The sequence below is a fragment of the Amblyomma mixtum genome, chromosome 10 (assembly GCF_055824585.1).
Source record: "Amblyomma mixtum isolate Tamu chromosome 10, ASM5582458v1, whole genome shotgun sequence".
Taxonomy (NCBI): domain Eukaryota; kingdom Metazoa; phylum Arthropoda; class Arachnida; order Ixodida; family Ixodidae; genus Amblyomma; species Amblyomma mixtum.
The window spans coordinates 121,208,271-121,234,540 of NC_143021.1; the positions used below are offsets into that span (position 1 = coordinate 121,208,271).

Below are 26,270 nucleotides of genomic sequence, written 5' to 3' on the forward strand. Positions count from 1 at the left end.
GCATCAAGAACGTTTTACCGAAGTTATTTTATGTCGGCTCCGCATTGGACACACCCACCTCACGCACAACTTTCTGCTAACCAAACAAAACAAACCTCTCTGTGAAATGTGCGGTGCTGAACTCACAGTGAACCATTTTAATTTCATGTATAAAACTAGAAGAACTAAGAAAGAAATATTTTACAACATTTTATAGGGAAAGCATCCCATTACACCCCGTGTTACTTCTAGGTGATCGAGCACTGGTTGACATCTCATGTATTTTTAGGTTTCTCAAGGAAGCCAGCATTTTAAACAAACTCTAAGTATAGAAAGCTTCACCTTTAACAAAAACTCTAACCTTGTGTTTGGCGCATCATAGCCTCAGTTGCGTTTGCGCCATTAAAATCAATATAACTAACTAACTAACATTAACGCTAATGCGTCATACCCTTGAGGCGGAGTTTAAATGCACAGTACTCTGTATACGTATAGATGTTCTGCTGAATAACTGTTTTCCATTGTTCCAATTAGTTTTCTTTATATTTTTTTCTCATCACGCCATCATTGTAACCACATTATATAAACTATTTGTTGTTTTATTTTGCACTGTTTTCTATCTCGTATTGGACTCATGCTGTTTATTTGTATTTTATGGGTTTAAAATCGTCCATATGCATGTTTCTTTTTTAGTCTTACATTGCTTCAAAACTGTATACACATTCTACTAGTAACCACATTATACACGTATATCTGTGCTGTGTGTTTAAGTATTTATATTCTTACTTTCCTGTATTTTTTTGTTTTCAATATTTGTATGACTTGCCCTGCTTTGTAATACGCTGGGCCCTGGGCCTCGTCAAGCTGACAAAAGCAGTTTTTAGCTCAGTTGTCCCATCAGAATACTTTCTGGAAATAAAAATGAAATGAAATGACTCCCCCCGCCGCATTTTTATTTTTACAATAATCTAGTTCCTCGTAAATAGGATAACCTTCAACTTTTTCCGCTTCGCCTCCTTTCTGACCTGTTGACTTAATAATAAGTAACGCATCCTCAAACTGTTTATTTTTTTTATCGCATTCACGAGGTTGCCGCTCAGGTTGGCCTCTTCCATTCAGACTGTGAAGGACTTCAAAAAGGTGAGTGTGGCCATTTTACCACGACATTCCTGGCCACTGCGGGAGAGGCCTTGAGAGCGGAAGGCCACCTCTTACAAGGGTGGGCCCTGCATTGCACTGCGTAGATACCCACTGAAACTCTTCAAAGCGCATTTACATAACCTATTCTTTTTTGATGGCTAGAAAGAATTTTCCAACACTAGACCAACAGCAGAAATAAGATCGACACGCTCAAAAGCGCATAAGATAACTTCAATAACGGCCATAAGAAAGTCGCAAACACCTTTTACACGGGTCAGGCTACCTCAGCCCGAAATAGTGATTATTTTTGCATGGACGAAGCTGTACAGCGCTGTGGTACAAAATACGGAAGGCACTGAACTTCGTGAGTGCAAGACAGAACGCAAGAGGTTTTAATTAGGTAAGCCGTTATAATGTAGTTAAGCCGCTTGATCTTTGATGAGCAATGTTCGTAGACTTTGCTAGTATTTCGTTTCTCGGTCGCGCCTCCTTGGTTGGGCGACGTATTGGAGAAACATTTTTACACACTCCTTTAAAGGTTTAGTTGGCAACTGGAACATCGCCCAGTGTTGCTAGAAATGTAGTCGTGCCTCATTATTTGTACACTTTAGTTACCGAGCAAAACCGATCATAACGCGAGCCGTCCGTATTAACCAACGCCGAGAAAAAAAGGTTCAGAAAACAAAAAGTTTGTGATTGATGTCTACTTCTGTGCACAGGGATGGGAACTGAAGCGTTAATTAGAGAGAATATTAGGAGCACCAAGTGCGCTATTGTGGTCGCCGTATATGAGATGCAATATGAAGCGCCTAGTGGTCCATGAGATGCCTGACGGCGTCTCATTATGTAATGACGTATCTCACATACGTCATTACACATACTGCTCACATACTCACATACTGCTCACATAGCACGAACCGCGAGTGCATACTTGTGCCAAATCGGCCGAAAGCGGCTTTCAAAGGCGGTTTTCAATTTAACACAAGGTGGAGAGAAATCACTCTAAGTAGCCATTCATGCAATATGCCAAAAGGCAAGGACCGTCGACTGGGCATCATGACAGTGGAAAACATCGGCCGCGGCGGTTGAATTTCTTTGGAGGAGAAATTCTAGAAGCCCGTGTACTGCGCGATGTCAGTGCACGTTAAAGAACCCCAGGTGGTCGAAATTTCCGGAGCCCTCCACTACGGCGTCTCTGATAGCCTTAGTCGCTTTGGGACGGTAAACCCCATAATCCAAACCCACTGGAAAACATGAAACCAGCAAACAAAGCCACCATTTCAGCATTTGCACTTTTGCAATGCTTGTCGCTGGTGTCCAGCATTCAAAACACAAAAAAGGAATATATTGTTACGAGGTGGCAAGCCTAGAAAAAGGATGACATGATGACAGATGATAATATGATTTAATGGCCGTGGGCCTAGCGCGAGCGCTCCGTCCCACGCCACTGCCCTCTTCTTCGTAACATGACCCGGGTCCTCCGAGCGATCGTCCCCATCGATTGCTCAAAATTTTCAGTGACGAGGTGGCGATGACCATGATCACAAAGGATAGAAGCAGATGAAAGGCTTGCCACCAAGATGAACGAGATGATCTGGTGAACGGTTGTCCCTGGAGCTTCAGGTCCAGCGGTCGGCCGCCACAGCCGAAGGTCAGGGATGAAGGACTCGCCGGACAACTTGGGCGGGGGTGCCGTCTTGATTCGGGTCGTCGTCGGGACATGCTGCGTCTGGTCCTGGTCGTCGTGTGTTGTGGTCGGGGCTGGGGACGGGGCGGGGGAAAGCGGCTGGTCGGTTCTGGTCAGGTCGGGCTCGGGTTGAGCCGGCGGCGGAGTCCAGGTCCCCTCGGCCAACGACGAAGGCGAGCAGAAGGTGGCGATGCTCCAGGGACCAGGATGACGACGAGGAACCCGCACCTCACACCAAATGTTACGAGGTGGCAAGCCTAGGAAAAGCACGACATGATGACAGATGATAATATGGTTTAATGGCTGTGGGCCTAGCACGAGCGCTCCGTCCCGCGCCGCTACACTCTTCTTCGTCTTCGTAACAATATGATTAGGGAAGTCGAGATTTTGTTTCTATTGATGTCCATATTTACGCGACAAGATTACAATATACCCAAATAGGTTATGTGCATTTTCACCCTGTCCATTTTCTGGTCAGTGAGTTTCCATATTAACAAGGCAAGAGTACACGGCAAAATATTGGTCCCCTGAAAAATAGTGTGTAATTTGAGTTGGTTACATTAACGGGGCATGACTGTATCGGACTATCGCAGTTAAAGGTGCACTGAAGAGGAATCTGAACTCGTCTTTTTGCCGCGGGAGCTCAATCTGCACGTTCCGAGCATTCTTAGAAACTTCGATTTATTGCCCTGTGTTGCTGATTTTAATAATTAAATCGAATTAACGTCCGGCTCCCGCCTTTTTTTTTAATTCTCCCTCGTACGGTGGGCGGAGTCGACCAACGCGTGGAGTGCCTTTCAGCCAGTCCTGCGGCGGCTTGCCGCTCTGCCATCGGCGGAATAATACGTAGTAGTCCGTAGAAGCAAATAGTCCACGCGTATTTTTATTTCAGCGGGCTTATTTTGCGGCTATATTATCTGCGAATGAAACTATTTATTCATGGAAACCTAAAAAACAAAATAAAGTGAAAGCAAAGCCTCCACAGAGCTGGCTGCAAGGCGCTCCACGCGTTGGTCGACTCCGCCCACCGTACGAGGGAGAATTGAAAAAAAAAAGGCGGGAGCCGGACGTTAATTCGATTTAATTAGGAAAATCAGCCACACAGGGCAATAAATCGGAGTTTCTAAGAATGCTCAGAACGTGTAGATCGAGTTCCCGCGGCAAAAAGACGAGTTCAGATTCCTCTTCAGTGCACCTTTAAAAGCAGGTAGGCTACATGAATAGCTCTTGATGCAGCAAAAAAAAGATGGCTTGCAAAATTTAAAGCTACATTACGTGACGCGTTACGCTGACGCCACGCACGCTTTTATACAAAGCTCTCAAGCAGTATCCGATAAAAAGTGCACTGCTTTGTGCTTTGTGCACTGCTGAATAAAGCGTTGTCTCTGAAATAAACGCTGCAATCTCGTTTTCTTTGTGCGGTGGCAGAAGTACAGGTGTTTGCTCGCCCGCAGACTTTCTCTTTTAAGGCGGAAGCCTTTAATGCCTCATCGTTGTAAGCAGGAGTTGTCGACAGAAATGTCACTTTTCAATTGGTCAAAATGGTCGTGACGCCTCAGTGCGCGAATTTCAAACGGAGCCAGTTGTACTTTGGCTAGTAACCATGCAACCAATCAAAGGGAAGGTATAGTGATGCTTCAAGTAAGTGCGACTGAGTTTACTTAATTAACCAATAAGCCTTATTAACCTTTCCAGTCGGACCAGATAAATGAATTAAACCGGGTAGGAAATTAGTCGAGTTGGGGAATGGAACCAGGGTCTCCGGAGTGCGAGACGAGCACGCTAATCACTCCTCCATGGCAGCTTGAAGGTTTAGAATAAACAAAGGCGTGTCTAGTGAATATGGTGTCTTCATTTACTCCCATCTTCCTCCCATCTCTTACCTCGAGGTTCAGTTATCCATCGTGATATGCGAGACAGATACATTTCCCTTCGTCAAAAACCAATTTACCAACGAGCAAGGCGTAGAGCCGGACGGGCGATGGCGTTCGGTGGACTCCCTGGCAGCGTTGCAAGACGTTGTCGCGTTCCACTCTTAGAGGCGAAGCATAATATTTTAACCACACATCAGTGACACAAGCAGCAACACCGCGCTTAAGGCTTCCGCCTTACCGCACTTTAAGTCAGCAAAGTGCCCCCCTGAATTTGGTGCTTCCTTAGGCGTTGGGCACGACCAGGAGACTGCCTCTTCGACTCTTTTTCTAATAAGCACTCGTGCGGTGGTTACGGCGCTCGTCTACCGAACCGGAGTACCCGGGTTCGAATCCGACTGCGGCGGCAGCGTCTCGATGGAGACGAAACGCAGAAGGCGCCCGTGTGCTGTGCGATGTCAGTGCACCTTAAAGACACCCAGGTGGTCGAAACTAATCCGAAGACCTCTTTTTCTATTTCTTCTCTCACTCCCACCTCCCCCCGTTCCATTACGGCGTGGTTCAGCTGTCCATCGAGATATGTGAAACATACTGCGCCATTTCCTCTCCTTAAAATGCCAGTTTATTATTATTATTATTATTAATTGAGGACTGTTCTTGCCAGCCGTGCATGGTCAGCGTACACGGGAGCGGTGGAGGCAGCGCTGTCTGTTCTCTCCGCAAGAAGGCCAAATCTCTGTTTCATTTTTTTTTCTTCACAGCAAGGCCTATAGGTGGCCGAAATCACGTGGTAGGTGATGTCGTTCGCGCTCTCCCTCTACCTTTTCCATATGTGCCATGTGGCTTTCCTCCTCGCCCGCTTCTTCGCGGTGCCTGTCTGGCCAGTGATGTGAATGGCCTATTTTTAGATAAGGCGGTAGTGCGTGTCAAGAGGAGGCGGAGCATGCGACAGCGGTGTGAATTCTATCAATACTCTGTGACGAAGTAAACCAGACACACGCGTTCTGAACAGCGCCGAGAATAAACCGAAAATGTAGCATTCCGCACCGTTATTTCGGGCAACTTGCACTGACATTCACGCCACGATTTCCAAGAGCGTCTGGATGAGCGACGGCAGGCGCTCGGCGTCCGTGGATGCAAGCAGCTACCGACAGGGGTTGTCGGGACGCTGTGCTCGTCGGTAGAAGGACAGATACTGCGAAATTGACGGACGGATAGAGTAGACGCCATCCAGCGTGGGTTGCGATAACACAGGGAGCTCGTCGAGGGTTTTGTCGTCACTTCCAGTTCAAAGACATCGCATGGTATGTGACATCATATAATATTAAATGCTGATCATGACCTCACGTCACGTATCATGCTTAGCATGCTCAGTCATACACCTCATCATGCACACTGACCATGTGTAATGATCTGAGCTAACACTTGGTATCGAGCCAGGTTGCGACACCGGACGCCAAACGAGTCGACGAGCGGCTTATGCTTCGCATAATAATGGGCGCGGAACGCGGGTTGCAAGATCCCAAGACCGAGATGTGTGTGCCGCGCACATCGAGGGAAAACGGCGTATCCAAAGCGAACATTTTGCAGTGCGTGCCGCCGAGTATATGGCTGAAATTCTGGTTGAAGTGCTGTGCGTTCTTTTCAATTCACCCCGCATTGTGCGTCTTTCTCTCCTTGTTTCTAACTTGGTGTATGTGCCATATTATAAACATGAATTTCAGAATTTTCTTTTCGGTTTCATATTAAAGAAGGAATTATTGGTGCCAGTTTTATATACAGGTTGAAAGCAGGGAAAGAAGCCCGCTCTAGCGAAGGCTGCTTGATCTTGTTTTCATGGGACGGGATTTTTGTTATCCGGTCAAAATTTTCATCTGAGTGTAAGGCACTATTTATTCATTACCAGTGTATGACCTCTTAAACCACGTCTTGAGCAAAGCAGTCATAATATTCGGTGAAATCAATTGGTATACAAGCAACGAAAGATGTGTTTTGAAACTTTATTGTATTAAATACAATTGGATTAAGAGATCAGACTTCTTACTAAAAAATCCTAGCTTCGTCTCCATTAGAACTAGGTACTTACAGGGATAACAGATAACTACTTACAATATTTTTCTGACTATTTTGAGGCCGCTGGCATAATACAGAATAAACAACCTTTCTTTAATTTCCCTGTTATCTTATTTTTTGTTCATGCAGGGCCCTGACTTGCATTTTTATTCTAGAAATAATTTTTGGTTCTGAAATACTCTGCTATTTAATGCTGAATAAAACGCGAACGTAACTGCATGCAGTCGATGGTTTCACAGCATGCCGCTTGGTTGATGAGGTTGACAACTGAGAACATTTCGATGGAAGCTATTGAGATCACAGCTTCCACCACCTGCCAGCCGCGACTGAAAGTATTCCTGAGGTACGTGAACCACTGCATCTGCGTCCTAAATCGGAAGCACATAAGTCTCTTCCTGGAGCACCTCAAGGCCCCTGAACCATCAACAGTTGAGGAAGAGTTGAGGAAGAGACCGACGGCTGCCTTCCGTTCCTGGACACACTGGTAATCCGTGCTCCAACTGGCCTTTCGATTCACGTCCACCGGAAACCTACGTATTCTAGATGATGCCTAGGTTTTAAATCAGTGCTCCCGCCAACCACATGCGGTCAGTAGTTGCATCTGTGATCGGCCATGCGACAGGAGTCGGCTGCAAAGGCGTCACTCTCTAGAATTAGGGCCTCTAGAATTTCGCCTTCACCGAAATTCGGCCGCCGCAGCCGGGATCGAACCCGCGTCTTTCGCGTCAGCAGCCGAGCGCCGTAACCTCTAAGCCACCGCGGCGGGTGAAGTAGAAGTAGTAACAGAACGAAAACTAAACGAGCCCCTATCGAGTATCTATCAGAAATCGGTGAGGCTGTTGCGCATATTTTCGGCAAACACGTCGTCTATATTCCGAATGTCCCAACCCGCACGATACGGGCTGAGCTTGTTATCGTGAAGGCCCAGCTCTCTTGTGGCAAGGTTTCTGGCGTCGTTTACAACTGCTTGCGCCTACTGTTCATCAGTGCATAAGTAGGCGAAACGGAAGACTTCACGAGACGCCTGACACAATGTCAGAAAGACGTGCGGAACGAAATAGCAGCAACGAACGCAATCGCCGAGGACACAAAGAAAAGTGGCCACGAGACTAGGCCAAGGTATTGACCACGGAAAATGATGTACCAGCCCGCCTAGAACTTGAGTCCCTTATCATCCAGACGGCGCGTACCGCAATAAACATCTTGCCTATGCCAAAACTACAAACGTTAGTAGATGCTACAAAAACCTGATCCCTCCCGCTGGTTACGTAGTGTAGGGGAACCATAGCGCTCCCAAAACATTTAACCACCACTTCACTAGGTCAAACCTGCTGATCGGTTTGTGTGAAGCTTGACCTTTAGGGTGACCTTGGGCAAACCGAATAAGAATATTCCGAATATTCTTCTTGGGCAAGAAGAACAAGAATGGGGTGGAGCGCATATGGCAGGTTCTCTCAGATCATGAATGGTAGCTTACCAATATCCCTTAAGAGAAAAGTATACAACAGCTGTATCCTACCGGTACTCACCTATGGGGCAGAAACGTGGAGGCTAACAAAGAGGGTTCAGCTTAAGTTAAGAACAACGCAGCGAGCTATGGAAAGGAAAATGATAGGTGTAACGTTTAGAAATCGGAAGCGGGCGGAGTGGGTGGGAGAACAAACGCGGGTTAGTGACATCCTATTTGAAATTAAGGGGAAGAAGTGGGCTTGGGCAGGGCATGTAATGCGAAGGCAAGATAACCGCTGGTCCTTAAGGGTAACGGAGTGGATTCCAAGAGGAAGCAAACGTAGCAGGGGACGGCAGAAAGTTAGGTGGGCGGATGAGATTAAGAAGTTTGCAGGGATACAGTGGCGGCAACTGACAAAGGACAGGGTTAATTGGAGAGACATGGGAGAGGCCTTTGCCCTGCAGTGGGTGTAGTCAGGCTGCTGCTGCTGATGATTGTGATGAGCAAACCGTAAAAAAATGAGTGGTGCCGTTGCTGGGATTCGAAGCCACGGCGGCGCGAACACATCAGCTTCGCTGGCCACTGCACGAGAGCACTATGCTATCGTCGGAGCCGACCACGCCGCTGTGGATTGCACATCGTCGCCATCAACTCATACTACTCCTATGAAGAAGACGGCGAAAAAGCTGTTGAAGCAGCCGGCTGACGCTCGTGCTGGAGAACTGCTCCTTGTGACCCCGCCTTTCTGTCCACGCTGCTTCATCTATTATTTGTGCAAGAGTATTCGTCGCAGGCGCTTCCCATGACGCAATAATTCACTCTTCACTCCTATCGAACCAATATTGTCGCCATATTTGCCGACGACACAGCAATGCAAAACTATGTACTAACCAAATATGGTTTAGCAAAACGTTCAGTTGGGCGAGTTGGTAGATATTCATGATGTGAACAGCGCGAAATACAAGGGACAAGAAAAGAAGGGGCACAGGACGAGCGCTGACTCGCAACTAAAAGGTTTATTCACTGAAACCTTCTTATATGAAGAAACAATCAAAGGGAAGAAACAACACACAAAAAAAACTAAAAACCATGAAACGCAACATTCGTCATGAGCTCCCGAGAAAATTCATCTCCCTATCGGAAAGCGAAAACAGAGAGCGAGTCAGCGCTCGTCCTGTGTCCCTTCTTTTCTTGTCCCTTGTATTTCGCGCTGTTCACATCATGAGTATGTACTAACCAGTCTAAACGCATGCTTACGCACGTCTAGTCGGTTTTACTACGTTAAAACCCTACCACACTTTTTGACCATGGTAAGTTACTAGTAAACTTCACCACTTGCGATGCATATTTAAGTTATGTTACCAATAGACTTCCGTAAAACTTTGGTTGGGCTTAGTTGGTACATGATACTGCTAAGGTGAAGGTTGCGCAAACACGGGACGAACCGCAATGAAGAGACACGGAGACCATGTCTCTTCATTGTGGTTCGTCCTGTGTTATAGATAGATAGATAGATAGATCTTTATTTAGACAACAAGGTCTCGGATGCAGGGGCAAAAGGCAGATGCACTCTGCCTGACGGGGCCCAAGCACCCGACACAATGCTCACGACAAGCGGCAAAAGAAGCAAGAGCTTCATACACTCTCATTACAAAAAACAACACATAATTATACAAGGTAAAAGTAGGAGGAAGGTGCATACTTTTGCAATGACATAATTAAAGTAAATATTTACAAGACACATCACAACAAGAAAAACACGAGAATTCAAAGAGTTGACGGAAAAACAGGGACATCAAGAATTTTAATCATTCGGGCGAGAAAGGAGGTAAGCTTTAGCATTTCTATTGAATGACTTTTGGGAAACAGATTTCTGAATAATTTCTATGGCCTGTGTATGTTTATTTAGAAGACTGGGAATTAAATATGAAAGCATTTCGGTTCCATAGTTAGTCCTTACGAATGGTACTCTGTAACTGACGTGCCTTAATTTATAAGGCGCGTCACTACTAGAGTTTAATTGAACATATTTAGTGGGATGATGTTTGAATTCGTTAAACACATAAGAAAGCAGTTTCAACTCAAATAATTCATTGACTTTTAGAATAGAATGCTTAGAGAAGTACAAACCTGTATGATCATTGTATGCAAGGTTTTCGACATATCGTATTGCTTTTTTCTGTAATGTTATCAGCCTCGTGAGGTTAGTTTTCGTTGTAGATCCCCAAACAAGTAAACAATAATGAAGATGTGATTGAATTAGGGTATAATATAACTGCCACTTCAGCCATTTCGGAACAAGGTCTCGAAGTTTATATAATACACATAATGACCTTGATATGCTGGCATGAATCTTATTAATATGCAGGGTCCAACTCAAGTGTTCTTCAAAGATTATGCCTAAAAATTTGTAGGAAGAAACACGCTCAATTACGCTATTTTTGAATGTAAGATTAATTTCACTGTTATCAAAGCCATCTATTGGTTCGCGCAACCTTCCTTCACCTTGACAGCAACATGTACCAATAGACGATCCGCAAAACAGCGGAACGCAATCTTTGGGAAGACTCCAGTTTCTGCAATGCGTTTTCATTTAACGATCAGCAAAATGCATTCAAGGGATTGCGGGGCTCGTTCAAAGTCTATGTGCACACTCCTTCGTGTTTCAACCCGCTTTCATATGTCCATGCGTTCTGACTTGCCAAAGCTTGGAGTTTGCTTTCTTTTAACCCCGCTCGGAGTGCCGCAGATTATCCTGTAAACAGAGAATCAAACAAACACGTTGATAAGTGTGCAACCACTCTCTTCGCAGGTGCAGACGGCCCAGGGCAAAGGCCGCCTGCTGCTGCGCGTACTGCTCAAGCGGCACCTGCTCAGGACGGCCGTCGCCTGCCTCCTCCAGTCGCCCAGCCTGGTGGCGGTAAGCAGTCAGGTGCTTGCGTCAGGGGCCCAATGCGTCAAGTAAAGGCAATTAAAAGCAACGAACACCGCCAGCAACCCTTCGGAGATAGCCCAGAGTCAGCCTGGCACCCAGGAAGCGGGGGTTCGAATCCCACGTAAACACACACCTTTCTCCGGCGCATTCTATTCCAGCGGTGTGGATGGAGGGGCGATATTGCGCTAGCAGGAAGAGGTGAAGTGTGGACGTCGAACGCACTCCTGCTTTAAAAGTATAATACGTAAAAATAAGGAAATATTCAGAAAGCGGAACATCTTTATTTCTAGGCTACGCTTACCCAAGTATACCGGTTGTTTTTTAAGCGAATGGCTACATTTTTCACGTTTGCGAGAGGCCGTCGTGCCGCACTCAGCGCACTCCTGCATATCAACTGGCAGGCATGACGGCAGGTAGGCAGGCAAGACGGCTTGTGAGTGCCCAGTTCAGGAATCCCTCTCGCTCGTTCTTCAGGCGGGCGCGAGGTGGCACCACCGACATGGTCTCTGTGGAACATACTAAAAGATGTAGGTATCGGTCATGAGGTAACTGATTTTCTACAGAAAATCTACTGAGATAATAGAGTTAAAATTTCATGGGAAGGGATAAAAAGTACCACAGCTGTGGGGGCACACAAAGGATTAGGGCAAGGTTGTCCTCTATCACCGCCGCTGTTCATGCTTTATGTGATAAATGTGGAGAGAAGGCTACAAAGAAGTAAACTAAGTTATAATCTGCAGTACAGATTAGGCAGAAATGAAGTTGAACAGTGGCTCCCGAGTTTAATGTATGCGGGCGATATTGTACTGTTAGCAGATAGCCATGAAGATTTGCAAACTTTGGTTAATTGCTGTGGAGACGAAGGAGACGCTGTAGGTTTCAGTTTTAGCGCAGCTAAGTAAGGTGTGATGATTTTCAACGATACAACTGATCAGGTGCTTACAATAAAAGGCCATTAAATACCCAACGTGGCTGAATACAAATACCTCGGGATATGGCCAAACGAAGGGCAGATGAACGGCTTGAAGGGCGAGTTGGTGCATGACGAAATGAGCGGCGGCGCAACAAGACCACTAACAAGAAAGGGGACACCACATGCGCACACGCGCACCACGTACGCGTGTGATGTCCCCTTTCTTGTTAGTGTCCTTGTGGCGCCGCCGTTCATTTAATCGAAGGGCAGATATACACGGAAGAGCATGAGCAGTCTCTTAGGGCAAAAGGGCGAAGAGACGCCGTGATAATGAAACATAGGGCATTATGGGGGTGCAACAAATATGAAGTACTGAGGGGTATTTGGAAAGAATAATGGTGCCGGGACTTACTTTCGGCAATGCGGTTCGGTGCCTAAGGGCAGAAGTTCATTTAAGATTAGACGTAAATCAGAGGGCTGTTGGAAGATTAGCACTAGGTGCCTACGGCAAAACCACAAACGAGGCAGTACAAGGGGATATCGGCTGGGCATCTTTCAAGCACGGTAAGCTAAGAGTAAAATACTAAATGAAGAACGCCTGAGGAAATTGTACGATAACAGGTGGGCCGCTAAGGTATTTAAATACTTATACAGAAAAAGCGTTGACTTCCAGGGGCAGAAAATAACTAGGAAACTAACCAGTAAGTATGCTGGGCACGAGGACGGAGAAAGGAAGAGCTTTAAATGACACGGTAAAAACACGGATGATCAAATTGGATTAATTCAATGGAAAAGAAGCATAGTGTAGAAGTATATCGATACTCGAATAGGCAGAACAGGAAGGAATTTTTGTATGATAACTCAAGAGGCAGTGCACTTCTTCTTGAAGCTAGGTCAGGGTGTGTCAGAACGCCCAGGTACAAAAAAAATTAACGAAGATGATGACACATGTGCTGTGTGTGGTAGATATGTAGAAACAATTGAACACCTCATACTCAAATGTGATGGCATCCATCCAGATGTCGATGCAGGCACAGTCACTCTTCCTGAGTCCCTAAGGTTTAAAGATAACAATGGTCATGTAAATAAATCTGCAGTGGAAGTTAGCAAAAAGCGATTGGAGGATTGGTGGCTGAAAAGCAGAGAGGTGGCATGAGGTTAGAAGTGTAGGAAACCGTAGTGAAAGAAGATGGCGAATCTTAATGAGAATGAATAACACAGTTGAACAAAAATGCAGAAAAAAAAAGCTGACCATGGTGGCCATTGCCACCACCCCGTTTCAAAGGGAGCGCTCCTATCTTCAGCGCTCCTAAATTCAGTTGTCAGTTCAGCGCTCTTTCCTGTCCCTTCTTCGTAGCAGCAGACGCCGGCGCAATTTTCGGGTGGTAGAAATTGCACTTTGTTTTCTTTTGGTCCGACACAGTTTTGGCGGGAAGCGTTTCTGCAGCTTTGACGGTGTCCACGCGCTGCGTGGACGCCGAGCTTCTGTTGCGCTTACGGGTGCAACAACCGAGGAGGCAGTGGCAAAAGGTTTTTCGTCATTCAATTTGGATAAAAGCAATGCGGCTCGCCAGAAGGTTTCGCGGCATAGGATCGGCCTGAAAAACTGTAATGAGCTGGATCCCCCGTCTTTACGATGTGAGTGAGCGTTCTTTAGTTGTCATTCGCGTTTTCATATGAAGACTGAATGCGAAACGCGAGCGACTGCAGTCTTCGCAGTTAATGCCGTTTGGCATCGACGTGCTACATGGATTCGTTCTCTCGCGGGCTACGAAAGCCTTGCTTTTCGTTGTCTTAGCCCCGCCGTTCACGCTGCTGGCTCTGCTAAGCTCTGCAGGCGTAGCTTTGATGTAGCGCGCGTTACGTGGCGTATTCGTGGTTGAAGTTGGACTCGTTCGCGGGATCGACTCAAAACTTGCGCTTCATGTTGTTCGAACTGTGCTGTTTCCGCTGCTCGTGGTGCAGGTATAGCTTTGTTTTGTTTTGTTTTGGTTTTGTTGCAGTTTGACTCCTTCGCTCATGAACTCGATACCAAAGGGGCGGTTATTGTTGTTCATGCTGCTCGTGGTGCGCGCACTGCTGACCGTATTTGTTCTGGCAGGGTTCATAACAAAAATTCGCCGCAGCTGCGGTAGCTCAGTGGTTGTGGCGCTCGGCTGCTGGTCCGAAAGACGAGGCTACGATCCCTGCCGCGGCGGTCGAATTTCGATGGAGGTGAAGTTCTAGAGGCCCGTGTACTGTGCGATGTCAGTGCACGTTTAAGAACCCCAGGTGGTCGAAATTTCCGCAGCCTTTCACAATGGCGTCCCTCATAGCTTGAGTGTCGCTTTGGGAAGGTAAACCCCCATAAACCACAAAAATCCATACCAAAATTGGTCGTTACTGTGCCTAGGCACAGTAACCTAACTATCACTTGAGTACTGGATATCCCCGCGGACAGAATGCAAGCGAGGAGCTCCGTCAAGCATAGTTGCATGCATTTTCTCCTTGTGTTTGCGATTTTCGTGTCAAGCAACTTCCTAAACGAACAACGTTTTGCTTCGAGCAGGACTGAGTTAATCGGACTTATGGTTTTTCAGCGCTAGAATTTTTTTTTCGCGCTAGTTCGATCGAAAGCGATTAACTGCGGCAGTCCAGGCTGCTACACGTTATGCGTGGCAGTTACACGATTGAAGACAGTGTCCTCTTATAGGCCATTTTTGCATGCGCTGACCCACGATGACAGTCACTTAAACCGCATTCTAGTGAGTCGTGCAGCGCTGTAGCTGCACGCGAAGCAGCGGTTAAAAGCCTTTTTTGATTGCTGTACGCTACTCAAACCAAACAATTAATCCTAAACGAAAATTCGTCTGGTCATAACCGTGTTACAGTGCGCAACTGGGGCATCGTATTCATCTATTTACAAACGAGTGAGGGGCTACCATCTGTCGGGTCCTATTAACGTTAGCCTGCGAGGTGTCCGACGTTTATAGTAACTCCGGAATAATCGCTAAGCTTTCCCGCACGAGAAAATATTAAAACTGAGATGAGTACAAGCGTACGCACAGCCTATTGCACGAGTAAACGTGCATTTGAGAGAAGAATACATTATGCCAGCTTCACGCCGCCATCCGTTAGTATAACGCCTAGGCCGCACGTCCAGTCGCATGTCGTACCACTTCCTTTTGGTGGTGTTAAATATTGATCAATACTGGAGAAACGACGCCAGTCGAAAAACAACACTCAGAGGATGTTCACTGCTGTGCCGCGAGCTCTCTCGCACAAGCCATTTCCACGCGTTGTGGGAACAAGGGCTGCGGTTTTGTAAGCCTTGGCGCCGAATGACCAGACCTCGTGGGCAGCGATTGCTGCTCTAAATCACCCTTTCTCGGTTTTATTCAGGCAATATACAGCCCGTCTGACTCAATACTCGGCAACGAGATACTAGCAGGTAAGGTTGACTTGCTCATCTTTACGGCTTGCCCTATACTGTGATTTGCTTTTCAAGGTTCTGCAGTGAAAACCCTTAGTGCCTTCTTTTTCCTTCTCCCATGTTGGTTGGTTGGCCTCAAGTAGAATGGCACATACCCACTACGGGGGAGTGGCCAAGGCACAGGCGGTGAACTGTTGGAAAGAGGAGCATTTATAGAGAAAAGGGAGTAGTAATAGGGTATAGGCTGACAGAATGGACGACGCAACGACAGGGGACCTGTTAGCTGGGAGATCGAAGACGGGACGATGGCTTTTTGTGCAAATTCGAATGCAACGCATGTAATGGTTCAATTTTGCACTGACTGAAAAAAATGCAGTAAAAAATGTAAAGCAGGAAAATAAAAATAAAAAATAAAAAATGAATAAAATTAATATTAACATGGGAGTCGCTGTTTTCCACAAGAAAATTTTGTACAGCACAGCAAGCACTCCTGCTCCTTCGTCCAAGAGAAGTAGCGCCAGAGGAAAGAACAACCGTAGTGGACACAGGCAGACCCAGCTGGTGATACGGAATTTCGAATAGGCGCCTCCTCAACCAAGAGAAGCGGCGGCAGAACAGCAGGTAGTGATCCACCGTCTCAGGTTCGGCACAAAAAGGGCACAGTGGAGAAACCGCCAGACCAGATCTGTGAAGGTAGAAATTTAGCAGAGGAACTCGGCATCGCAAACGCCTGAAAGAGACCTCCAGTCTTAGCTACTCCAAGGATGCAGCAGATGCTGATATTCTGGAGATGAAGTAAGCGCCGAGGCTGAAAATTCCCGAAATAATGTGAAACTGCGAAACCTCACCGCAGCTGTATATGCGCAGGTTGGCAGGACAGCAATTATTGGGCCACAGAGAGAGGCCCTTGCTAAGTAATCGGCAACCTCATTTAATTGAATGCCCATGTGCCCCGGTGCCCGAAGCAACCGCACCGAATCTTGCCGGGAAAAAGTAAAACGATCTTCCCCACCTGTTAAGGTCGATCCGAAACGCCCCCATGTGCTCTGTTTTCTTCTTTCCTTTATTTTCACACTGAATTCTGGAACACGCCATGTCAGCTGTTTGCTTTGTGGACACAAACTCTCCCTGCATGGAGTTCGTTTGTGTGTTCGGAAGAGTAGAAGCAGAGGCTAGTTTGGCACTGAATTCTCAATTCTATGTTAAATGCACCAAAATTTTCGCGAAGAACACGACACAACGACAAGGAATGAAAATTTCATGGGCCGGAGCTGAGACGTGCTATAAAGTTTGTGTGAATGCAATATCATCTAGAGAGAGAAAAAAAAACAGCTTAAGCGGCCCATCAAGAGAGGGGCCGTATAATGCCACCCAGAGAGCGTATTAGGCAGGGCGAAATAATCTTGCCGGTGTTGTACTGAGCAATTTTCTAAACGTCAATTCAACTTTTCACAAGAGAAGAGCATTAATGTTTTTGCAAAACACCATTCTGTTTTGTTTATTTAGTGGCACATGCCAACTTCAATGCTTTTTTTCAAGAGTAGGCGTACTTCGAAATATTTTATTGCCTGATATTTCCATACTGGATATGTTAAGGTTAGTTCAGACTTGTGCACCGCATTCCTACCACCGCCTACCACGCGAAGAAGACATCACTCACAAAAGTGGTGTTCGCGTCACGTGGTAAACGGTCCGGGCGAACCGTCCGCGATACAGTCCGCTCCTCTGAACCCACCTCTAGGAATTAAAGAAGCGTAGCTTCTTGGGCCAGTTGGTGCGTGGTAAGTAGAAAATGAGCGGAATAGACGCGTTCACAAGTAGGAGAAGAAACCAAACAAACTAATGACGTCCTGCGGCGGAAAATTGTTTTTTTTTATGGAGTGGGAATAAAACAGCCCCATCGCCACCATCGCCTACCTCTCCTGCAAAGCCCGGTTTCCAGCGTGGTCCTGCGTACTTCTCCTCCTTGTGAACGCGTCCTTTCCGCTGGGTTTCTACTTACCACCCCTAGGAATTACTTGCAGTGCGTGCTTTAGAAAGTGTGAAACCCGAGAAAACCTCTTAAAACGATATGCTTAAAAGCCAATATGCATAAAACTGAATTAGCGTTCGACATATCAGGAAAGTACTAAGGGTTTCCGATAGGCAGCTGGCAAGTGAAAAGGAATACGTGCTGTGGTATTTTCATGAACAATTTTATTCGGCACTATAGCAGGAAACTTAACACAGGGAAACGACATAACCATGAAAATGAACTTTAGTCGTGACGTATATCTGTGTTTCCGTCTCATTTTTCGCTTCCTCTGTGTGCAGACAGGATAATAATCCTGCTGGGTTAGAGTCGTTATTGTCAGAGCCATACTAAATACATGCCCACTTCCAATGCCACAATAAACAATCGAAGTGGGGTTTCATGCCTCTCTTTCGCGATAAATTCATGTATTTATTTAATGCGTCTCTCGTTCCGCACGCGCTGCGAGCATTATGACATTATGAAGTAATAATAATGCCTTTATTTTTCATCACAAGGATGAGGGAGGCAGAGAGAAAAAGCTAGGGGTGTAGCTTGACGAGCTCTCGCCTCCCCAAAAATAGATATAAGTTGTACAGGGAAAATAGTACGTGAGCCTAGGCCAAGTAGGGACCGTAAATACATGATATGAGAAATAAATAGCAACGGTAATGAAAATGAGTCGTAGGCATGTGGTTGACATTCTCCCAGAGCTCATCTGCTGTGTGTAGACTGTGATGCTAACGAAAAGGCTTGCAATTACATTGATGGCAGCGCAACGGGCTATGGATCGGAAAAGGACGGGTGCAATGTTCAGAGGAAGGAACAAATCGGCATGCATGAAAAAAAAAAGCAGCGTTTTAACTTAATTCAAACGAGAAAGACATGCAAAAGCACGTGTAGCAACACCACCTCAAAGCCAACCGCATGCAAGGTCTTATCAAACGTCAGAGATTGAGGCTCCACACATACGTCGGCCTTTTCAGCTTTGATAGTGAAGTGGCGCTTCCGCGCTGAAATGCACAAGTTAAGAATATCCGATGCGATGTGGAGATTTAGAGATGAACTTGATCCGAGCACGTAATGAGAACGGGCAACCGGCGGTCTGCTAAGGTGGCAGAACGGGCTCTAAGAGAAGAAAAATGGCTGCGGCTTAGCTCGGCTTAGCCCGGTTATGCAAGCAAAAGCTTTGTTATGCTTGGTTATGCTGTGCTGCTAAGCCAGGTTAGACTCAACTTCTTCGTCCGTCACCAAAGTGGTGGCGGTGGCAGGAGCAGCAGCATTCAAGGAGAGGGCTGAGTCGGGCTGGTTGGTTCATGTTGAACGGTACGGCAAAACAGCGCTGACGGACGGAACGGAAGAAGACGAGACAGACACATGCGCTGAACTAACAACCAAATGGTTTATTGCGAAAGAGGGGCGCAATATAAAGCATAGAAGGGAAGAAAAATGCGGTGCAAACATAACATGGCATTCATCCAAGATATCATCACTGATTAAGAAAAGCGACATCCTGTGGGAATAGAGCCACCGATGGTCGGCTTACACACGAGTTGCCCAATGCGTGAATGTGAAAGACCTCCGATATCAGGCGCGAGGTGTGATCTCTATACTTGGCGATGATAGTGGTTTGGTTCAAAAATGCCTCACATTCGTCGCAGTCTGCGAAATGAATGACCATGTTATTTCGGCGTGACTTGTTTTCAATGTTTTTCGCGTGTTCGGGTAGCCGATCGTTGACGCACGTTGACGACTGGAAGGGGAGCAGGCTCTTCTGGGAGTGCAGGGAGTACGAGGGGGTACCCAAAAGAAACCGGACTAATTTTTTGAATCGGCACAGCTTCTCTGGTATCGCGTTTTTCCACTAGGAGCGCATAGAACGAACATTTCAGAGTCAGTAAGCCGAGCGCCGTCGCTGAAGGAGGTCAGACAAGTTTAGGCAGAGTTTTAGAGTGACGACTGTTTTGTGTGAGTGTCGTTTTTGCAATGGCTGATTTTCGTGAACAGCGTGCGCCGGTGAAATTCTGATTTTTTCTCGGAAAAAGTGGGACGGAAACTCTTGAAATATTCAGAGAGACGTTCAAGGACGATGCTATGGGGACAACTCAAGTGTTCCTGAATTAAATCCTGAATCAAAGCAACAGTCATGCCAATAGAAAACTTCAAATTGACCTCGCCTCAAGAAAGCTCGTGAGGTACGTGAAACCAAACCTCAACAAAATGCTGATTTGTTTTTTCGACTTGAGAGGAGTCGTCCATTCAGAATTTGTTCCGCAGGATCAGGAAGTTAACCAGGCTTTCTGTTTTGATGTTTTGAAAAGATTGGACAACAGTGTTTGGTGGAAGCGGCCTGATTTGTGGCAGACGGGTGACTGGTTTTTCCACCATGGCAATGCCCCTGCTCACACAGCCCTGTCTCTACGACAAATTCGGACCAAAAATGGCATGACCTCTGTTCCTCAACCTTCATACTCACCCGACCTTGCCACGTGCTACTTTCTTTGTTTCGTATAATGAAAAGACAGGTGAATGGAAAGAGTTTCGGTGATGTTGCTGAGGTGAAGAAAAAAACGACGGAGGGACTGTCAAGCATCACAAAAGATGAATTTAAAAAGTGTTTTGAAAAATGGAATGAAAGATTCGACAAACGTATCATTGTAAGTGGAGAGTACTTTAAAGGATATTGAAGGTCTTTGCTGAAAATGTGAACAAATAAGTTCAAACAAAAATAAGTCCGGTTTCTTTTGGGTACCCCCTCGTACATCCAACAAACTAAGGTTTTTAGATCTCGAACTTGCGCTGTCGTGTGACCATGTTTGTCGGATGTACTCCCCGCGCTCCCAGAAGAGCCTGCTCCTCTTCCAGTCGGCCCACTGTAAGAGAGTTAAGCGCGGGATAGCGAAAACATGCATGAAAGCCGCTGTGTTTAGATCATGTGCGCATAAAACCCAAGCCAGCCTTGACGGACAGGTTACTAGGCTTACCGCTGCAGGCTACCCGACGGAGATCTTATATAGCATAGCAGAGTCGATATTAAAAGAATGCAGAATTCAGAAGGAGACGCGCATACTGGACAATAAGCACATAACATGTATTCCGTATGTCCACCAAGTATCGCACAACCTGAATAAGATTCTGAACAAAGCCGGCGTGAAGTTCCTTTTCTCTGCCAGGAACAAGTTGGGAGGCCTGTGCAAGACAGTGAATCAGGAAAGTGGAAAGAAGGCTTGTCAGAAGAAACACAGAAACAAATTGGTCAACTGTTGCTGTGGTGTGGTTTACAAGGCCCCACGGTCATGCGGCCGTTTTCACATCGGGGAGACCGGACGGTGCGTCAACGATCGGCTACGCGAACACGAGAAAGACATTGAAAACAAGTCACGCCGAAATAACATTGTCAGTCATTTCGCAGATTGCGACGAATGTGAGCCGTTTTTTAACCAAACCACTATCATCGCCAAGTATAGAGATCACACCTCACGCCTGATATCGGAGGTCTTTCACATTCACGCATTAGGCAACTCATATGCAAGCCAACCATCGGTGACTCTATTCCCACAGGATGTCGCTTTTCTTAATCAGATGATATCTTGAATGTATGCCATGTCATGTTTGCACCGCATTTTTCTTCCCTTCTATGCTTTATATTGCCCCCTCTTTCGCAATAAACCATTTGGTTGTTAGTTCAGCGTATGTGTCTGTCTCGTCTTCTTTCGTCCCGTCCGTCAGCGCTGTTTTTCCGTACCATTCAGCAGCAGCATTCTCTGCTTGTGATTGGCGACAGCTGGACAGCAAACGACCAAAAACCTCTTGTCACTTGGTAGCTGGTCTCCGCTGAGCTTGCCACGCTGAGTCGAGGGCATCTCCTTTGAGTCCGAGACCGCTACTCCCACACGCTCTAAGGATGTCCGGGAACTTAACGCTTAAAAGTGCGAGAAGTGGCGACAGCGTTTTTGTCAACTTCTTAGAAGGACTTGTACTTCGTACCTTCCCTGCCTGAAATGAACATTCAGACTGGTTCAGTTCAGTTCTTACTCAAATTGAGGATTCAGTTGTGGTTTTTAACTGTGCAGATGCTTGTCGCTTACATTTTTCTCCATGCAGAAATCCTGCTATCGCTCTTGCACGAAGTGGACAAGGTCTCATTTAACATATCTCTCAGGGTGAGTTGCAATACGATGGGGCTGCAATGTTTCCTAGCTTGACATCAACAATTGCAATGTGCCGGCAATTTCAATGTTGCGTTTAAGCAGTGACGTGTATAACCTACAAAATAAAAGAAGGGGCTTTTGAGCAATCTTTGCTAGTCATCACCATCATCAGCCTGACTACGCCCACTGCACGGCAAAGGCCTCTCCCATGTCTCCCCAATTAACCCAGTCCTTCGCCAGTTGCGGCCACCGTATTCCCTCAGATTTCTTAACCTCATCCGCCCATCTAACTTTCTGCCTTCTCTTGGAATCCACTCCGTTGCCCTTAAAGGGGCTGCGAAACACTGTTTGGGGGGATACCGGCTATACTTCAGGTGGGCGCTTTATGTCACACAGATGCTGACTCAAAAAGAATTACAGGAATCGATGCACAGGAACGGGAGTTATCCAATGAAGAAATCTCAAAATACAAGCAAACAAAATGCTGCCCTCAACTCGATTTTGGCGGGGCTTCCCACTCCTATTTCGCTCTCCCAATGACGGCACTTGGCGCAACCAATCAAAACAGCCTGCCAGAGCACGTCACGGAAGTTTGTACTCCATGGTTGCCTGCTCTCTGTTACTCGTTCTTGCTGAGACTGGCAGCGTCGTATCCATGCCAGAGCGCCCCTGGTGGTGTATTTTTATTTTACTTGCTTTGCAGGGCTTTTATCTAAGACAAAAAAGTCGTTTTTGTTGATCTAATATAAAACGCGGACAGGTGACAAAATGTGTCTCTATTTATTCACACAATTTGCAGTATATTTACTGTTTGTCTGATCATCAAGCTCGCGCCAGGTGATGTCATATCCGCTGCTGAAACCCGCCACTGTGTGGGGACACCATCAGAGCCATGAATTTGTTTTTTGGGAGGACATTAAAATATTAAAAAACGGAATATACGCGGTATTACCGACGCTAATAGCACCATTATAACTCACTGTATGCGATCAACAGGCAAAACAGTCAACTAAGATTGTGTTTGTGGGCCCCTTTAAGGACCAGCGGTTATCTTGCCTTCGCATTACATGCCCTGCCCAAGCCCACTTCCTCCTCTTGATTTCGACTAGAATATCATTAATCCGCATTTGTTCCCTCACTCACTCTGCCCGCTTCCGATCTCTTAACGTTACACATCTTTGCTGATAGTTATTTCAAATACGGTGACACTATTTTCACATGCTACAGGAAAATGCAGATTCTGCTCGCGCCAAGCAAACAACTGGCTTCAGTGAGAGCTTCAAGTAGTAACGTTAAAAAGCGCAGACGGCGGTTTCCATTGTGTAAGGCGAGATTCAAATTTAGCGACAGGTGTTAGCGGTAGCGATTTGTATAATAACAGTTCTTCACTTTCATTCTCTTTTTCTGAGTTCCACGTTTCAATGCTTCATGTAAAAATTGTTGCGCATCTTTTCTTTTAAAGTTGTTGGAAGTTGGAGCTGTGCGCGTCTACTCGTTCGCCGGTCCCTTGTCTTGTTCCATTACTGGTCAGAAGAAATGGGCCAGGCCTTTGTCCTGCACTGGGCGCAGTCATGCTGATAATCATCATGAACGTCGTTAAACACTGGAAGTCTCTAATTGTTCCGCACGTGTGTAAATAGCATTTATAATACATACGTCCGACAACTAGGAGATGTACCAAACTTTGGGCAAGAGAGGAAATTAGAGAGCTAAAAGAAAACTATCCTAACTAGACAACAGGGCTGCAAGCGGGCGTCTAGCGATCGTTCGCATTCTCCAGTTTTCTAACGCTAATTGCGAGAATAGCCTGAGCGATGCTTCATTGAAAGGTGACACAGTTGCAGAAGGCGACGCACCCTACTTGCGCACTCTTAGCCAACGTTTGTCTGCTAATTACCCACAACTTTTTCGCCCCTCCCCTTTCGTACCTGACCCGGCCCGGCCGGCAAGGAACGGCAGCAGCTAGAGCATGAAGCTGTTATTGTGAACTTGCTGTGTCGCGAGAGCGCTCCGGTAGCTCATGCGATTCTTAACAATTTCCAGAAAGTGCAGTAGGCATAATAATGCGATAGTTGGTGACACACAGCGAACCATCTGGTACGTTGCTCTGAGTGTGTAGATGTGGCGCAAAGCGCGGCAACTCGCACTAAGTAAAACTGGTCACACTCTCCATAGCCAATCCATCTTACATGGTGTGTTTACGCAGTTAGCATGGATAACATGTTTCCGTGAACATCTGAGTGAAGAGACATGGTAGTATAAGCGTCAGGCAGTACTCACGAATTAAAAAACGTCAAAAGGTGCTATGCTTCGTTGTGCTCAGCGCATTGTTGCTGATACGTGGCCACTATTGCGCGGTCAAACAAAAATATCACAATTCACCGCTAAATTTTTCATTAAACGAATGGACTGAGTTGCCGCCTAATATCGACATTTTGACCTACTTATCATCATTCCAAGCAGCATTGCTAGTCTTTATAGACGCCTTGTACTCTGATTGTGCTCTTTGGTTATGCACCACATAGATTTTCTTTTTCTAGCTTTTTCTGCCCTAGATTTTCTGCCCTGCCCACTCTTCCTTTCTTCTCTCTTTTTCTTTCTATGACTCTTATTGAATTTGTATATTGTTTGTTTGCCTACTTACCCTAACTTTATATTAGCTTACTCGCCATGTTATTTCTTACTCTGGCTTATCATGACGCCAACATCTCTCATCATGTTTGTTGTTTTGACCCTGTTTTGCTTTCATAATCCCCTCCTATGTGAATCCCTCCTGGTCCTTTAGGCCATTCCAAATAAGTGAATAAAAACACATAGATGTACTAGAGCAGGTCGAGCCTGTAACCTGAGTGTATAAACTCTCACGCGCTGCTGCGGGCGCTGCCTAGTGAAGTAAGTGAAGGGGGACACCAACGGCGGCCGCTGTAGGCGGAGGAATGCTCTCGCAACAGCCAATCGAAGGAGGCCTCCTATGAGTATTCCTTTAAAAAATTAAAATTCTGGAAGACGTGAATATAGCATTCAAACTCCTGTTCGTTTCCTGAGGATTCAGTAAAAACATTTTAGACGAAACGTCACCGGTAACGCGAATACTAACGCCCTTACTGTGGTCTACTAAAATGTGTTCTAGGGTTTCTTGAACACTATGCAGCACTTGTTCCTGCATATTCTTCCTTTCGTCTCCGTTTGTTCGCGCTGTTTTTTACATATTGTATCACCAACTCCCCCGCTTAGCTATCCTGTTGAATTTCGTGAACACGTCGCCTGGTCGCACCTTTCTTCAGCGTCATTTATGAATACACACGACATCGTTGTTCACAGTCGTCGCTATCATTCGACGTCTATGTTATAATACTCTATAACACTCTAATACTTTAATACTGTAATACTATACTCTAATACTAAAATCATCATCATCATCATCATCATCATCATCATCATCATCATCAGCCTGACTACACCTACTGCAGGGCAAAGGCCTCTCCCATGTCTCTCCAATTAACCCTGTCCTTTGTCAGTTGCCGTCCCTGTATCCCCGCAAAATTTTAATCTCATCCGCCCACCTAACTTTCTGCCGTCCCCTGCTACGTTGGCTTTCTCTTGGAATCCACTCCGTTACCCTTAAGGACCAGCGGTTATCCTGCCTTCGCATTACATGCCCTACCCAAGCCCATTTATTCCTATTGATTTCAACTAAGATGTCATTAACTCGCGTTTGTTCCCTCACCCACTCCGCCCTCTTCCGATCTCTTAACTTTATACCTATTATTTTTCTTTCCATAGCTCGCTGCGTTGTTCTTAACTTAAGCTGAACCCCCTTTGTTAGCTTTCACGCTTCTGCCCCATAGGTGAGTACTAAAATACTATACTCTAATACTATAATACTCTGTATCTCTCTGTCTCTCTATATCATATTTGTGCAGAATGCCACCTTTCTGGACCACACTTGGCACTTAGGGGTAAGTACGCCTACATTCTTCATGCGCCACAACTGGTCCAAGAGTCTGGCGCTTCCAGTTTCTTTAAACAACGCGTGAGCCGTGTTTATAGGGGTTCACAGCTTTTACTCACGAGCACAGGTGTAGGCTCCCACGCCCCGTGGCGCATAATTAAGCCAACACAAGCGACACCCGGAGTCAAGGGGCCCGAATAGCAGCGGTGAATCTGGCACTTTCCTGCTCCTTCGGTGTCTTATCTGTAGGACCAGTTCAGTGCAGGCCCGCATGACCCACATTTTTTATACAAAAAAGGAAACCAACAGTTATTTTTATGTATTTTTGTGTCTTAGCCAGGAAAAAGCGAAACGATGCAAGTCACACGACTTTTTATACACTCGGAACAAGGTTCTCATTTTCTGCACGGGATCTTCCTACTGATGAACGCGCGCGAAAAGCAACCATTGGCCCTAAAATACATCTCGGTAAGGTGCAGTTCTAGAAAACCTCTTAAATTTTCACCAACTACGCACAACTGGGATACCTGTGTTATATACTTCGAACTGATAAATGAATCGGACCTCAGGTCGGCTGAAGTTTTCCTTTGCAGAGTGTTTAGATGTTCATCACAAGAATGGCTCCAAGTGAGATGCAGTGCAGCTTCTTACACCATAGTTACGTTTCCTGATGCGGTCGCCTTTGGTCTCTAAACA

The 26,270-nt window shown here is 46.1% G+C and overlaps 1 protein-coding gene across 3 annotated transcripts in view; it reads left to right on the plus strand.

The window, feature by feature from the left end:
• Positions 1-26,270, plus strand: part of LOC149326806 (uncharacterized) — a 106,631-nt gene that overhangs the window by 18,870 nt on the left and 61,491 nt on the right. For all 3 annotated transcript variants that reach the window (XM_089565057.1, XM_089565058.1, XM_089565060.1), the window contains exons 4-8: positions 1,068-1,119; positions 11,013-11,120; positions 15,430-15,478; positions 21,576-21,634; positions 25,546-25,581. In XM_089565057.1, coding sequence (XP_089421183.1) covers positions 1,068-1,119; positions 11,013-11,120; positions 15,430-15,478; positions 21,576-21,634; positions 25,546-25,581 — 304 coding nt within the window. The remainder of the gene's footprint in view (positions 1-1,067; positions 1,120-11,012; positions 11,121-15,429; positions 15,479-21,575; positions 21,635-25,545; positions 25,582-26,270) is intronic.